At 37.9% G+C, this 14,984-nt stretch overlaps 2 protein-coding genes across 2 annotated transcripts; both read left to right on the forward strand.

The window, feature by feature from the left end:
- The first annotated feature begins 164 nt into the window (after positions 1 to 164).
- On the forward strand, positions 165 to 4,273 carry cwf19l1 (CWF19 like cell cycle control factor 1). Its single transcript, XM_030786493.1, has 14 exons — positions 165 to 187; positions 375 to 459; positions 576 to 660; positions 756 to 857; positions 948 to 1,162; positions 1,255 to 1,370; positions 1,478 to 1,562; positions 1,701 to 1,841; positions 2,179 to 2,314; positions 2,658 to 2,737; positions 2,925 to 3,134; positions 3,554 to 3,673; positions 3,813 to 3,910; positions 4,105 to 4,273. Exons 1-14 carry the CDS (start codon positions 165 to 167, stop codon positions 4,247 to 4,249), a joined length of 1,641 nt encoding a protein of 546 aa, XP_030642353.1. The 3' UTR covers positions 4,250 to 4,273.
- A 2,077-nt stretch (positions 4,274 to 6,350) lies between these two features.
- LOC115817850 (L-rhamnose-binding lectin CSL1-like) lies at positions 6,351 to 13,679 on the forward strand. Its single transcript, XM_030781027.1, is given in 8 exon segments — positions 6,351 to 6,363; positions 7,658 to 7,787; positions 8,470 to 8,579; positions 9,696 to 9,740; positions 12,943 to 13,078; positions 13,190 to 13,199; positions 13,201 to 13,300; positions 13,675 to 13,679. Coding segments are annotated over 8 exon segments (549 nt in total).
- Positions 13,680 to 14,984: the final 1,305 nt, after the last annotated feature.

Here is a 14,984-nt window from a genome sequence, read left to right on the forward strand (position 1 = left end):
ACCTTTTATAATGTGCCAACCAAACCGATATTGTCTGTGTTTCTTCAGGGCTCATATTGCCGATGCACGAAATGGTTCTTCAATGTGTTTTCAAAATATAAAAATGGTAAATTGATATCCATTACGTCGCGTTCTTGTATTTATACTGTTGAGCTTTGGACAGAATGGGAGACCAGCCTTTAAGGGTGTAAGTTTAATCATTCGGAGTCGTTTGAATTCTTAAAAATGCATATATATTTCTTTACGGGAACTTATTTGTGTGTCTTCGGGTGTATATTCACATCTACGTAATATGAGTGGAGGGAAAACATGAGTGTCAAATAATTAGATTGTTGTTGTGTGGACTCACGCTGGTCCGTAATACTTCTTCGCAGGCTTGCTTGTGGTGACGTTGAAGGAAGAATTGACGCTTTGTTTAATCGGGTAAAAACCATCCAGAAAAAGAGCGGGCAATTTGATGTAAGCACAAACACGTGTGCTTTCCACTGATCGTGCAATGAATGAAACATTCAATGTCATTATGATGTTCTGTCATCAGAAACATTTTGCATGTCCTCCTTTTGACTTCTTCGCAGTTGTTATTATGCGTTGGGGATTTTTTCGGCTCCTCTCCAGAGTCCGAAGGTGAATGGGAGCAATACAAATCTGGAGCCAAGAAAGGTAATTATTGTCGGAGCTCCTATTTTTAACGTATACCTATATGTCTTAATGTATTTGTAAGAGGATATTGCTCAATTCCTCTATGTGAACTCCAGCACCCATCCACACATATATCCTGGGGGCAGCAAGTCAAGACACAGTGAAGTATTTCCCCAGCGCAGATGGATGCGAATTGGCTGAAAACATCACTTATCTTGGTGAGAGATCCTGTCTTGTAAGGATGAGGTGATGTTTCAAGTGTCTATTATAAGCCACAATATAAATGACTGAAGTGTGCTGCGTTCCAGGTCGGAGGGGCACCTTTACGGGGGCATCAGGCCTACAGATTGCATACGTCAGTGGGCGGGAGGGGTTACAGGAACCTGCTCCAGCACACTGCTTCACCCCAAAGGACATCACTGCTCTGATTAATCCACTGGCATCCAACTCCAAGTTTAAAGGAGTGGACATACTGCTGACCTCCCAGTGGCCCCGTGGAGTGTGGCAGTATGGAAACAATCCAGTGAGGAGTTTACTGCATTCATTATTACGAATCTGTTTAACTGGGATGTCACTGGAACATTGTTACTTTAAACTCTTCTTGTCTCTTGTTAGGAAGTTGACACAAAGTTTTGTGGTGTGGCCTCTATTGCAAACCTGGCTGATAAACTTAAGCCTCGTTATCACTTCTCGGCGCTGGAGGGAGTGTACTATGAACGGCTTCCATACAGGTAGGCTGCAGTATATAAGCAGAGGACTCACACTGACGTTATTCTCTGGATTATGTTTTTGAGTTGTTGTAGAACTGAATGCATGCTATTTGTTTTATGTTTTACAGGAATCATGTGGTCCTTCAGGAGAATGCCCAGCATGTTACCAGGTTCATTGCTCTAGCTACGGTCAACAACACAGCCAAGAAAAAGGTAGATTCCCTGAGAGCACACCTCTCTCCCCTCTTTTTCTTCAGTGTTTTGACTTCAGAACTGTTACAAATCCTGTTGAGGATGTTTGGACTCTTAGAATTTGTAGTGAAGTGCTCGCCAATTTTTTCGCCCTCCTAGTACCTGTATGCATTCAACATTGTTCCAATGAAAAATATGGACCCAGCGGAGCTGGTCAAACAACCCCAGGATGTGACTGAGAACCCTTACAGGAAAACCATGAAGGAGGGAAAGAAAGCCAAGCCTCCAGCCGCTGCTGAGGTATGAGTCTGCTGCATGTTGCATATGGGGTGGGCCTGGGCAAGATCTTTAGTCTGCAGAAGGATGATGGGAATTCCATCCGTGTTTCTGATTATAAATCTCCAGTCAGACCGTGAGCAGTATCTATAGTATGATTTGTCTAAGTGGTCAAACATTTATTCAGACTGCACAGGTTTTTGTTGATGCAGGTATTTAATTGTAGAAACTTTTTTTTTGTTTAGACATTGTCTGGTAGAACATATGAGTGATGTGTTATTTGGTTGTAAATGTGGTTTAATTGGTGTTGTCTTCATTCAGCCTAATGTGATTCAGATGAACTATTCTTCTCTTCAAAAAGGAAGAGCCACCAGCTCAGTTCTTCTTTGATCTGGGGAAGAAGAAACAACAACATCAACAGCAGCACAGTGCAGGAGGCAGGAAAAGACCCTCAGATGGAGATAGACACACCCAGCCTAAACAGCCTCGCAGACCCCGTAAGTTTCACCCATAACACACATATACACACACACACACACACACACACACACACACACACGCTCAGATTCCTTCAGCACCCAGAGTCCAGCCAACAAGCAGGTATTTCTTTAAGTAATGTTACAGACACTGCTACAAGTTTCAAGTTTATTTAGAGGCCAGTATCACTATTAAAGTCTCAAAGATCTACAAGGCAGGAGAAGTCAACTTGAGGCTGTATGTAAACTGTTTGGATGGAGGACCACATTATGGATTCTGATTTTAGAGACCATAGAAGAGACCTGTCCCTCATAATGATTCCAAGACCACAGTATAACCTCTGCCCTCCCACTGCTCCTACAGCTCAGCCATCTGGACCCTGCTGGTTTTGTCTAGCTAGCCCAGAGGTGGAGAAACACCTGGTCATCAGCATTGGCACACATGTGAGTACTGTGGTCCGACTACACAGGCTGAGTGTGTTTGTTATACAGTGGTATGGTCAGATGTACTGCAAAGATTAGTGTGGTCAACAGTTATGGTTGTGTACAGTGGACCAAGATATGCGGTTGTATAAAGATTTTTGTTTGTTTGTTTGGGAAATGGCATGTTGAACGGTGTTTGTGTTTGTAGTGTTACATGGCACTGGCTAAGGGTGGACTGACTCCCGACCATGTGCTGCTTCTGCCCATTGGTCATTACCAGTCAGTGGTGGACCTGGCTTCAGAAGTGGTAGAAGAGATGGAAAAATATAAGAGCGCTGTCAGGAAGTTCTGTAAGAGCCGCGGATACCGGTGCATTCTGTTTGAGAGGAATTATCGCAGTCAGCACCTTCAGCTGCAGGTAACCTAGATATATGGGCATGTGTGTGAGCACCCTCTTGGTTTTTGTGGTTGCTGCCCTTAGAGACTGGTCTGAAGAGAGAGGCCAGTCCAGCAGACCCACATACATTATAAAAGTGAGTCTAAATACACACGCTGAGGTGGGGATAAGAGAGACCATCACTCTCCACCAAACCTTGACTCACTGGCAGTTTGTCATCAGTTTAAGTCTGAGCAGAAGTTGTATGTTGTTTCTGCACTGACGAACAACAACTCTGAGGGACTCCCTCCCGATGATGTTGAAAACAATACCTGTATTTTGCTCTGCACTCTCTGTGTACTTATTTTTTATTTGTCATCACTGTTTCATCTCATTCTTTGTGTGTGTGTGTGTGTGTGTGTGTGTGTCTGTGTCTGTGTCTGTGTGTGTTTGTGTGGAAGGTGGTCCCAGTGCCCATGGACAGGTGTAGTACTGAAGACATTAAAGAGGCATTCATGGTGCAGGCGCAGGAACAGCAGATGGAGCTGATGGAGATCCCAGAGCACACAGACCTCAAACAGGTTCAACAAAGGCTACTAAATCACCCCAGACTGCCGACTCTTAACACTGTTGTTCTAGTCATCTGTTGATTAACCAGAGATGCATGTTCATGATGAATTTTGACCGATCTCTCTGTTTGTCTTTCTTCATTTTCCTTAGATTGCACCTCCGGGAACACCTTATTTTTATGTGGAACTGGACTCTGGAGAGAAGCTTTTCTATCACATTAAGAAAAACTTTCCCCTGCAGTTTGGCCGGTAAGACACGTGCACTATATTATGGTGGAACTGTGTATGTGTATGTGCATGTGCTGTTTGTTTTATTTCCTACATGTTTATTACTTAAAGATGTCATCTGAAGACTGTATGTGTGCCTTTGTGTATGTAACACTTTGAGAGAAATCTATGGTAAATTGTCTATAAAGTATGTTGTGTGTATGTGTTACTCTCAGGGAGGTACTTGCGAGTGAGGCAGTCTTAAACATCCCCATGCGAGCTGACTGGAGGGAGTGTAAAAGCAGTAGAGAGGAAGAAGAAGCTATGACTAAACGAGTGCGCACTGACTTCGAGCCCTTCGATTTTGCCCTGGAAGATTGAGACGTAGTCACTGGAGCTAAAATGTACCTGCACACCGCAAATTCAACTCCTTGATGGACACTTGGTCAAAGACTGTTTCCAAGACTGTTCAAAAATATTTTCCTTTATTTTTTAAACTTGAATTTTTAAAATACGAGACAGTAAAGGTTTTTTCTATTAACATTTTGAATTTTTTGTTATTATTACAGACCTTCTTGTATATGCAAGACTGCAGGAAATGACTTGGTAAACAGTCACCTCTGAATCACTTTTTTCTCCACTGACAGCTCTGTGACAGCCCCTTTTTTAATGTCATTGGTTCAAAGAGAAAGTGTTACGGCATACTTTTGATTTTGCTGTCTTTTTAACTTGAGTCCATTATTAAATATGCGTTTTATGCCTATACTCTTTTTGTTATCTTTATTTATGTTAAACTAACTTCTCTTTTGCAGCGACCAAGATACTGGTGCTCTTAACTGTTTTTTTTAGTCTTTGTATACACAGTATCTCAGGATGTAGGTGGGAGAGAGGATGGAAATTTAAATTCACCTGTAGAAACCAGAAGAAACAGTGTGTACAGTGCTTCCTGAGGTGACCAGTGGAGGGCAGTAACGTAGACAACTAACTCTCATCCATAAGTTCAAAATACTGTCTTCAAAATATATACATTTCTCATGTGGTTTTCATGGACTGTCAGATCTTACGTTCATCCAGCCATGCAATGATTAGCTTTTAGATGAGAATGACCTATTACATAGAGTTAGATGTCTCTTACACACACCTCCAGTCCTCTACCCTTATGAGAAGTACGGTTAATCAGCTATATAACCTTCATTAACCTACTTCCTTATGTTTGTGTATAACTGTGTGAAAAGAATATTATGCGAGAAAAACAAGTACAGCTCTCAGTCCCCCAGCATCTTTTCCCTGTGTGCTGCCACATTATCACATACAAGTTTAGTAAACCCAGTCCTCCATCTCAAATGAGCTGTAATTCTGCTTTAAACTCATCTGCTCATTGTGGTTGATGCTTAATAACAGCACACATACTGCTACTGCAAGAAAGTGAGGTCTCACTAATTGGTACAGTGGAATTAGGATTAGGAGCAAACATGCAGCATCCAGGCAAAACATTTTGCTGAGTTCTAGCAAAATTGGCTCAGTGGGTTCTATATATTTCAAAAAACAGTTGCTGGATGTTGATTATTTTTAAATTAATTCTAACTACATATCTGCACTTTTTTGAAAATAATAATTAAATCTCTGGCATTGTGATGAGGGACCACAGAGAGGTCTGGTGGGTACAAGAGCATAGATTTATGAACGACATTTAGTCAGCTGCTGTTGGCTGTTTCCTGAAAATACATGTGGGCAGATAAAAAATAACACTGAACTGAACTGAACTATTGATTATGAAATGATCAAGCCTGTTTTTTATAGTTATTTTGTTTTCACTTTTGAAAGAGCTACAATCTTTGGTCTTCAATAAACTGAAAATGTGTCCAGAATTCAGAAAAACTAGCATTTCATTAAGCCAGTTTTCTGACTTTTGCTGTCAGGCAATATATATATATATATATATATATATATATATATATATATATATTTTTTTTTTTTTTTACACACTAAGCTCAAATGAATCAACAACAAAGAATAAAAATATGACTTTCTGTGGCCTTGAAAACTGTCAGTACACTGCTGAACTGAGCAAGAGTTCAAGACAGTTTAATGGCATGATGTGTAAATGTGTTGTGTGTGCAATAGGACTACGATAATTAGTACAAAAGTAAAAAAAAAAAAAAAAAAAGCAGTCCTTCAGCTGTGTTGAAAGAGTGTATGCAACATACAGGAAATCTTAACAAACATCAGTTCTTATCTTTGCGCACACACCAACCAATGAGCCATTACTGGCTCTATTTTCTAGGAAGCCATTTCCTTATTGCCAAATAGCTATATAAGAACTGCTCATGTAAGAATAACTCCATCCCTGTACTGCCAGTACTAGCAGTTACATTATCTTCACTGAGAACCTCTGCTACAAAATGCTCTGCCTGAAGCTCACTCTATTTATGTGTAAGTGTCTGCTGTTGTCCTTAAGAAATTCAAAAGGCATAATACTAGCATGAGTGGATTGGGTACAAGTTACTAAATGCTAAGTTCAGATTGTTGCTTGTTAATATTTTTTATAGTGAATTTCATTTTAAAAAGAGATTACTGTACAAGTATGAATTGTATGTTTTGTTGTATTTAGTGGTTAGTCCTGTTATATTACCAAAGTGTGTGTATATATATATATATATATATATATATATATATATATATATATGTGTGTGGTGTGTGTGTGTGTGTGTATGTATTTTTAAAATGTTGTCTTTATCCTTAGGGCTGCTTGCAGTCTCCAGTTTGCACATATCTGCAGGTAATCAAGTATCTTATTATTTCAGCTATGTAGTGCTTTTTAATGCCATCTCTTAGAAACCAAATTTTGGAAATTGCAATGTCTTTAGAGAGCCACAGTGAAACACTGTTGACAATGCATTAAGAATTCATGCCATGATGCAAGTTCTCTGTCAAGACCTGTTTACTTTTTAGTGCAAATTTTAAACATCATAATGATATCAATGTTTTGTATGTTGCTGCTGCCTCTCACAGTGCTTCAGCAAACAAGTAAAAACAGCTGAAACATGATAATGTGGATCACACTGCAATGAATCGTGAATAAAAGTAATGCCGAAAGCAAATAGCATGAAATGAAAAGATCTAATTTATAGAGTAGTGAAGTTTAGACAAATGTAGTGGGAAATGGACCAAAAACTGAATGAACAGGCAATTTTGAATTATTGCATGAGCTCAGAAGGATAAGAATTGATGTAAATTATTCATTCAAATTAAGATTAAGATAAGTATTATAATACAGCAGAGTAAGATAAGTATTAGAAAAAACATTATATATTTGGTTACCTCAAAACAGAAATGAAATTACATCAAAATGATCTCTCTTTAACTGCAGTGATAAGCTTACTGATGAATATGTGTGATTCTGTTCACTCTTTTAGAGACTGTAATCACCTGTTATGGACATGTCCAGCATTTGAGCTGTGGTAAGTTACTCAAGAACCACCTGATATTAAAGAAACTTACAGCACTACCACACTACTAGATTTGATTGAACCAACCTAAGCCCATCTTTATTTGAGTGGGATGTGACTACAACTGTGGCTGCTTCTTTATGTCCAGCCACTAAAACAGCTTGCACTGCTGAAAGATTAAGGCTGTTTAAATATTGGGCTACTCCTTGTACCCGTATTCTTTGGATCCTTTAACTTTTCTTTAAGTGAACTTCACAAATAATTAGATTTATGATAATATCAAACATGATTTACCACTAATATGTAACATCATCTGCTATTCCAAACTTTTTGTTTTCAGTGGATGGCGTGATAAATGTACAGTCAGCTACATATGGACGAAAAGACAAAGAATTATGCAGTATCGGTCGACCTCCAACGGAGCTGGCAAACACAAATTGTTTGCAGGCGGTTCCACTCATCTCACAAATGTAACTACTTTTATTTTTTTCTTGATAAGACCAAGAGAATACCCACAATGCTAATTCATGACCTTTGCACACTGTCAACTTTACTGCTTTAGAGGCTGGATATTGAAGTACTTTGTGATTGATCTCTTTCTTTTGATCTGCAAATCTTTATCCATATTTTGTTTGTAAAGCTTGCTATGAAATAAACAATTTAAATATAATATGGGTACTGCTTTCATTATGCATGCTGTGTGGACAGGTGCAGTACTGATAAAAGATTGCTGTATGTGGCTATAGCATTAACCAGACATTAAACAGATGAGCAACCAGATCTTTTCATACAGAGACTGCTCTCCAGAATTACACCGCAACCTCTACTCAAAGTCAGTTTAAGCATGATACCTTCCTGCATGTGGTGGAGGTTTTTTGCATTCTATGATGCTATCTGATATATTTGCCAGCAGGACCCTTAATAATAAATAGCTGTTTTGGCTGTAAGGCTGTAAATAACCAAATACAACAAGATCACAACTGTGAATATGGCCACTTGTATCAGCAAGAAGCATATGCTGAAAAAATGCTGAAAATGTATTTTTCCCTTACAGTTAGGATAATGATATAATAAAGATTTGAAATGTTATGTTGCTTGTACAAAAGTTAAATGTGGTGTGTTGAAACAGCTACGTTTCTGCTATTTTCACAGATGTAATGGAAGAAGAGAGTGTGAGATCAACCCTCACACATTTTCTCTTCCTGACCCATGTTATGGAACTTACAAATATTTTACCACAACCTATGAGTGCATCCCAGCATGTGAGTGTGTATCTCTGTGTATCTCTCCATTCTTATTTATCACTAAAATCTGAAATGAAAATTAGACTTATTTTAATCTACCAAGGGTGGTTGTGTTCTATTTCCTTCTTTCTCCCTTGTCTCCATCTATCTACCTCTGTCTACCTCACTCACTCCCTTTCACACTCTCTGAGTGGGACCTTGATTTGATACAAAATGTTTTAGTTATGAAAGGTCGTTACTCTTTTCTTTAGTGAACCGAAATAACTTAGATATCTAAAACAAGCTGACTGACAGATTACACAAACTCACTTGTTAGAGCTTTGAAATATGTTGCTTGCCAGACAATTCATTCATTATGATTGGTTGAATTTGCTCACATGAGCTGTATAAATATACTGAATACGGTGAATTTTTGAGAGTTGAATTCTTTCCAAAACTGGGAAGGGCAGCAGAGAATCATAACTCACTACTGTCATCAATGAGAGATGTGGCAAAGTCTGGCACAATATGATGTTTTACTCGTACAATGATGGCATTCTGTAACTTCATACAATAATGTTTTATTTATAAGACAAAATACTGCTCGTTTAACACTATCTGCACTGCAAGCTAAACAAGAGAGCAAACAGTCTCTCAGCCTTGTAATCTTACAAACATTCAACGCTTTACGATAAGAACGCACTTGAGCTTCTGCCTATTTACAGTTTACAGCCTCAGATATTGTCATAACGCAGCTCATTTACAAAGTGTGGCTGGCAGACCCAGGTGAAGCACATGGACATATTTTCTTAAGCACCTCTTTTTGGCTCCCTGTACACTTTACACTTCAGAAATGGTAGTTGAAACGTAATCACTGTGTGTCATCTGGCAACAATCTAAAAGAATATATTTGTTCCAGTACTTTGCTTTTAACACGTTATTTATCAGTGTTTGCCCATGAGCCTCCTTACAAATATTTTACCACAACCTATGAGTGCATCCCAGCATGTGAGTGTGTGTCTCTGTGTATCTCTCCATTCTTATTTATCACTAAAATCTGAAATGAAAATTAGACTTATTTTAATCTACCAAGGGTAAGCTACATGATAACCATGACATATCAGTTCTTATACCACCTCTGTCTCATTCCTCTAGGGACCAGCCTGACATGTGAAGCTGGATACAGTAAATTGAACTGTGGTAAATAATTTGTCCTCACTTCTTGTACTTAACTGATCTTTGTTTCACCACAATTTTTTAAATCAGTAGCTATTTTATCCCTATTGACATCCTCCTTCCAACATGTTTAAATTAGCTGAAAAATGAATGATCTCTGATATTCATTCCTTCTGATATTCATTCCTTCACACATTCCTTCACAATAATCTAGGAGAAGCAGAAACAGACACAATATGACAGAAACTTAGTTACTAAATCTCAGCAATGAGCAGAGATAGTTCTGGATAAAATGAAAGAACTGTGCTCAGATTTGATTATACATTGTGTGCTCCTTCAAAGACTTTATAAGCTGCCATACTAATACACATTCTATTGTCTTTTAAGCATGTTTTTAAGCAAGATGATAGAGCAGCTTGGTAGAACACACCAGTGACTGAAAATGGGGCAGAAGGTGGCAACAGTGCTACATCTAAATGTAAATAGTTAACTCATTTGTTAAGGGCTGACATAGGTGCTCTTGAGTCAAAAAAAGTTTAAAATCACCACAAAAAAAAAAATGCAATCTTAAAATGTTACCTGAAAATCATCCATTCAAAATGAAGAGTGCATTGAATATGCTTCAACAAACAGCCAGCCTAAGGGTTATTTTTACAAATTCCTTTGTTGTATCACCACCAAGGAACGACCATCCAATGAATTTTTCATTGTTCCATTGCAAGCAAATGTAGAGCAAGTGTACTAAACTGTGTGATGATAGATTGATGTGTTCACGAAATATAGAACACATAGTAATGAATATAGTTGTACATTAAAAGGTCACACCCCCATTTTTCTGGTCCATGCAAATGAAGTACTCATTTATTTCTGCTGACTGTGATAATCCCAACCAATTGAAGCATCACTTAGTGTAGGTTAAAAGCTTGTACACTATATATCCAAAAATAAAACTTGTTTACCTATCATAACTCTCCCAAGTCACCTAAATTTTTCCAGGTGTGCTGAGATTATGCTGAGATTACAGTACACTAGAGATATGACTCAAGCTTGCAATTTGGACTCGAATCGCACTTAAGTTGCAAACAGTAGAAACTCATCCTCAAAGGACTTGAGACTCGACTTTACTCGAAATTTGGGACTCATGAACAATCTTTATTTTATTTTATTTTATTTTTTTGGTGCATTAACATTAAGGAAATATCTGACGAGCTGGATGTCTTTCCCTCCCTTATTATCAGGCTTAACTTTATGCATACGCGCGGCCACAGATGACTGTAAACTGCAGCAACAACACCGTAACCATGGTGAGCACACCTGCTGTGCCATTTGTGATAACCTTTGGCTGTAATGCCTTCACACAAGGCCCAAACTAAAGAAAGGCTAGATGCAAGGTGTGCACTATCAAAATAAAGTATGCTGGATTGACCACATCAGATTTTATCACCTCAAAACGCACCTGAATAGGGTCAGTCAGTCACTTGGTAATGTGAAGGACAAGTTAACATTAGCGCCTATGGTTAGCAGACATGTTAGCTCAGCATCAGGTATATAACTTGCCACTAGCTTTGTAGCTAAGGGAGGTTAACTTGATTAGAGTGGCGTTCGCTGAATATTTTGAAAAGATGAGTGAAAATTGCACAATACAGCTATTAACGTTTTAAAGGAAAGCTTTCATTCTGTATTTTTTTCATATTGCAATAGCCTTTTTAAAGTGATCATATACCAAACATGTAATCAGTGTTGATGCTGTATGCGAATAGATAAAGGAGTGATGATAATGCTGTACATGCTTTGACTTCCTTAGATATAGCAATGCAGTGTTCTAAGCAGACCAGATGGCATGCAGCATATGACGGAACACTCATTACAAACAAGTCAAGGCTTGAGACTTGATTTGGACTTGTGACCAAAGACTTACGACTTGCCTTGGATGTGCAAAAATTGACTTCTGAGCATCTCTGCAATACATCCACCAAATTTCATGATGAGTGGCCATTGTTAAGCTTGTCTAATGGATGCTCAGATGGTGGTCATATTAATTTGTAATAATTATTTTCCCCTCCTGAAATATGTCTTTTAACGGGATTACTGCACTCAAAGTTTTAACTTGATCGGGAGTCATGTAATGCTGTAATAATATTACTCTTAAATGGCAAAATAATAAGGGTCTGGGCACAGATTGAGGCCAGTCCTGGATAAAAAATATTCTCAGTGTTAAATACCCATTAACACTAAAATTGTGTTCTGACAGAAATGACTGTAAAAGGTAAACCCATAATAAAGCCGCTGTGTCCCCTCTGACATTGAACAAAAAGGTGCCCTCATACCATATTAACACAACTCAGACATTTTAACTTGGCATCAACATTTAAGAGTACGTTTTACATGGGCTACATCTTGTAAGACTGGGATTATAGCAGTTCATTGATGGGTATGTAGATCTCAGTGATCTTAAAAGGATTTTACTGAAGTTTGGTTGTGATTACAAGACTACAATATATATATATATTTAAATAGTTTTCAGTATCACACCGTAGTAATGTTAGATTTCCAAATTGTTAGATACTGAAGATATTGGGTGAAGACATCTTTCGGTGGTGAAGATTCTCTTTATTAACGTCCCAAGTATGATGTCCCCACAATGGCCCAAGAGCAAAGTCTTACATATCCTCACATGTGAGTCTCACATGACAAATCTTACACATCCTGAAAAAACTCACTCAGTGGCAGTTCAACAACATGTCAATTTTGTTGTGAAGTTGAAATTTCACATCATATATTGCAATGCCTTTAAGTGGTAACATGCATTTTTTACCCACATGATATCGGTGCTGTCTTTTGACTTGGTAGACCTAAAGAGGTCAAATTAAATATATTCCACTGATTAAAGTGGTGAAGACATATCAAAGCCATTTTACATTTATTACATGTTGGCTTAACAAGCAGGCTTATGAGCTTTGATTCTGCAAAATCTAGTAGTCTACAAGATTCACAACATAGCCTTTTGTACTAATTTTAAAATGCATTGTATAACTTAAAAACAACAGCAAGGGTTTTGTCAGTTGTAAGACATTTGGTGCATGTGCTAATTGTTAATGTCGTTTGTTTTGTTTTGTTTTTTTTCTAAACTGGGTTGACTGTTTTTAAAATTGTGGGCTTACCAAAAGTTTCAATAAATGAATCAAAATAATTGAAAACAGCAACAAAATCTTGTGATTCCTTTTAGGGAATTATGTGATTCAGATCAACACAGCAAATTATGGACGCACAGATAGCACAATTTGCTCTGCTGGACGGCCTTCCGGTCAGATCACCAATACAAACTGCTTTGCTCCTAAAACATTCACTGAAGTATCCAAGCAGTGAGTTAATTTAGACCTAGATTTATTGTCACATATTTACTTAATACCATAGTACACTACAGTATAATATTTCTGTCTGCTCACTTTTGTTTTTCTTACCTGCTTTCAAAGGTGTAATGGACAAGCACAGCTGTTATGTGCATGCTTCGCACACTATCTTTTCTGATCCTTGCTTTGGGACCTACAAGTACCTGGAAATCTCTTATTTCTGCCTTCCAGTCCGTGAGTGCTGTTTAACACACTAATTCTCTCTCTCTCTCTATCTCAGAATTGAAAAGTTTATTCAAATTGACGGTGTTCAGGTTTGAGTCATGTGGCTATCAGAAAATATACTTGGGTAGAGGAAAAAAATGTAAATATATTGGATAGAATATGAGAGTAGTACTTACCTTGTCATAAGAGGAATTCAAGCATAGTTTAAAAAGGAGGGGGCTGAATTAAACTGCCTCCAAACTAGTTCCTCTGAGGATCTCTATCTTTGTTGAAGAACGTCTGCAGTTTGCATATAGCATATGCTTGGATTATTCATGTAAGCAAGGCATTTTGTTTTTCTCACAGTGTCTAACAGAGACCATTGTGTGTTTTTGCTTTTGTAGATTAACTGTGGAACAACATCTGACAGAATAGACTGGCTCCAACCTCATTTTTCCATAACTGATAATCTGTGTAGTATGGTTCATTTGTACTAATTGATCAACATTTAGCAATCCGATAAATCTATGTATTTCACAGTGATATACATGAGATATACAGCTTGACAATTTGAGGTGATATTAAAATAATTCCACTGTATTTTCCTCCTTCAGTGCTGATTGTATATGTGTTGTTGTTCATTTCAGACAGTTGTGATGAAAAAGGAAAGCTGGTATAATAAGAGAGGATTTGTTCTCTTTCACTTTGGTGACAACAGAATATTTTTATTATAGTTGATTTTATTGTTATTTGTTCACTCTATGGATAAGAGATGAGTTTGGATACATTGCAAAAAAAGTGCTGAGAACACTATAAGCACTTGCGCATTGCACTTGTCTTCAGTTGCCAAGAAAAAAAATCAGGAATTTTTCCATCACCGTTACACTTCACATTACTCTGGATCAGGCTTACCGTTAGCCCATAATTACCGGTTTTTGCTATGTTAAAATTTATAGAAAATCGATAAATGAAAAATTTGCCGGTCAGAATTTTTGGTAATAATGCTCTTAGATTACATAGCTATAATGAAGGCTATCCCCTAAACAGGACATTTGTGTTTTGACAGTGAAACATCCTTGCAAGCTGCAGGCTACATTTGATGCCATGTAGGCCTAGCCTTTTTATAAACAGGCTACAGATGTTACAGGTTACAGATGTTTCATAATAGCCTACATTTTAGTGGCTAATATTGAGGTTATCGTCAGTCGTTGCTGTTTGTTTTGCTTCATTGTTACTGTTCATTAAATAGTAAAACTGATTTGAGGTCGTTGTCATTCTTTCATCAACCTAGGTGTACATTATATTTACATTTGTAACATAGACTGACATTGAAACATGACTGGTAAGTTTCAAATTTGTCTGGTAAAATAAATTCTTTCCGGAGACCAGATGGACAAGAAAAAATCTTAGTGGAAACCCTGCTCTGGGTACGTAACCAGCAATGACACTTTCACAGATGTTGTTGTATGTATACACAGAGGCTGCGTAGTCCGATTCAGCCAAAATGCTTATTTATCATGCTTAATGTCTTTAAGAATTCAAGTGATAACCCAACAACACTGCTAGAACAAGTAGAAGTGAGACATTTCTGATTGTAATGTTCTCCCCTGAAACCTCTTCTCATTTTGTCTATGAAAGCCAGGTAGAACCCTAAACCTCTGAGATTTTACTGTGACCTTAGATCGGCTTGGGCCTTGTCATGAGAAAGAAGATG

This window comes from Chanos chanos, chromosome 1, assembly GCF_902362185.1.
Source record: "Chanos chanos chromosome 1, fChaCha1.1, whole genome shotgun sequence".
Classification (NCBI taxonomy): Eukaryota; Metazoa; Chordata; class Actinopteri; order Gonorynchiformes; family Chanidae; genus Chanos; species Chanos chanos.

Excerpts from the sequence above, each read along its gene's own strand:
- cwf19l1 (XM_030786493.1), top strand. The coding sequence starts at position 165 with ATGGGAGACCAGCCTTTAAGGGT. Across the intron at positions 188-374 it reads GGAGACCAGCCTTTAAGGGT|GCTTGCTTGTGGTGACGTTG; the intron begins GTAAGTTTAATC and ends ACTTCTTCGCAG. Across the intron at positions 858-947 it reads TGAAAACATCACTTATCTTG|GTCGGAGGGGCACCTTTACG; the intron begins GTGAGAGATCCT and ends GCTGCGTTCCAG.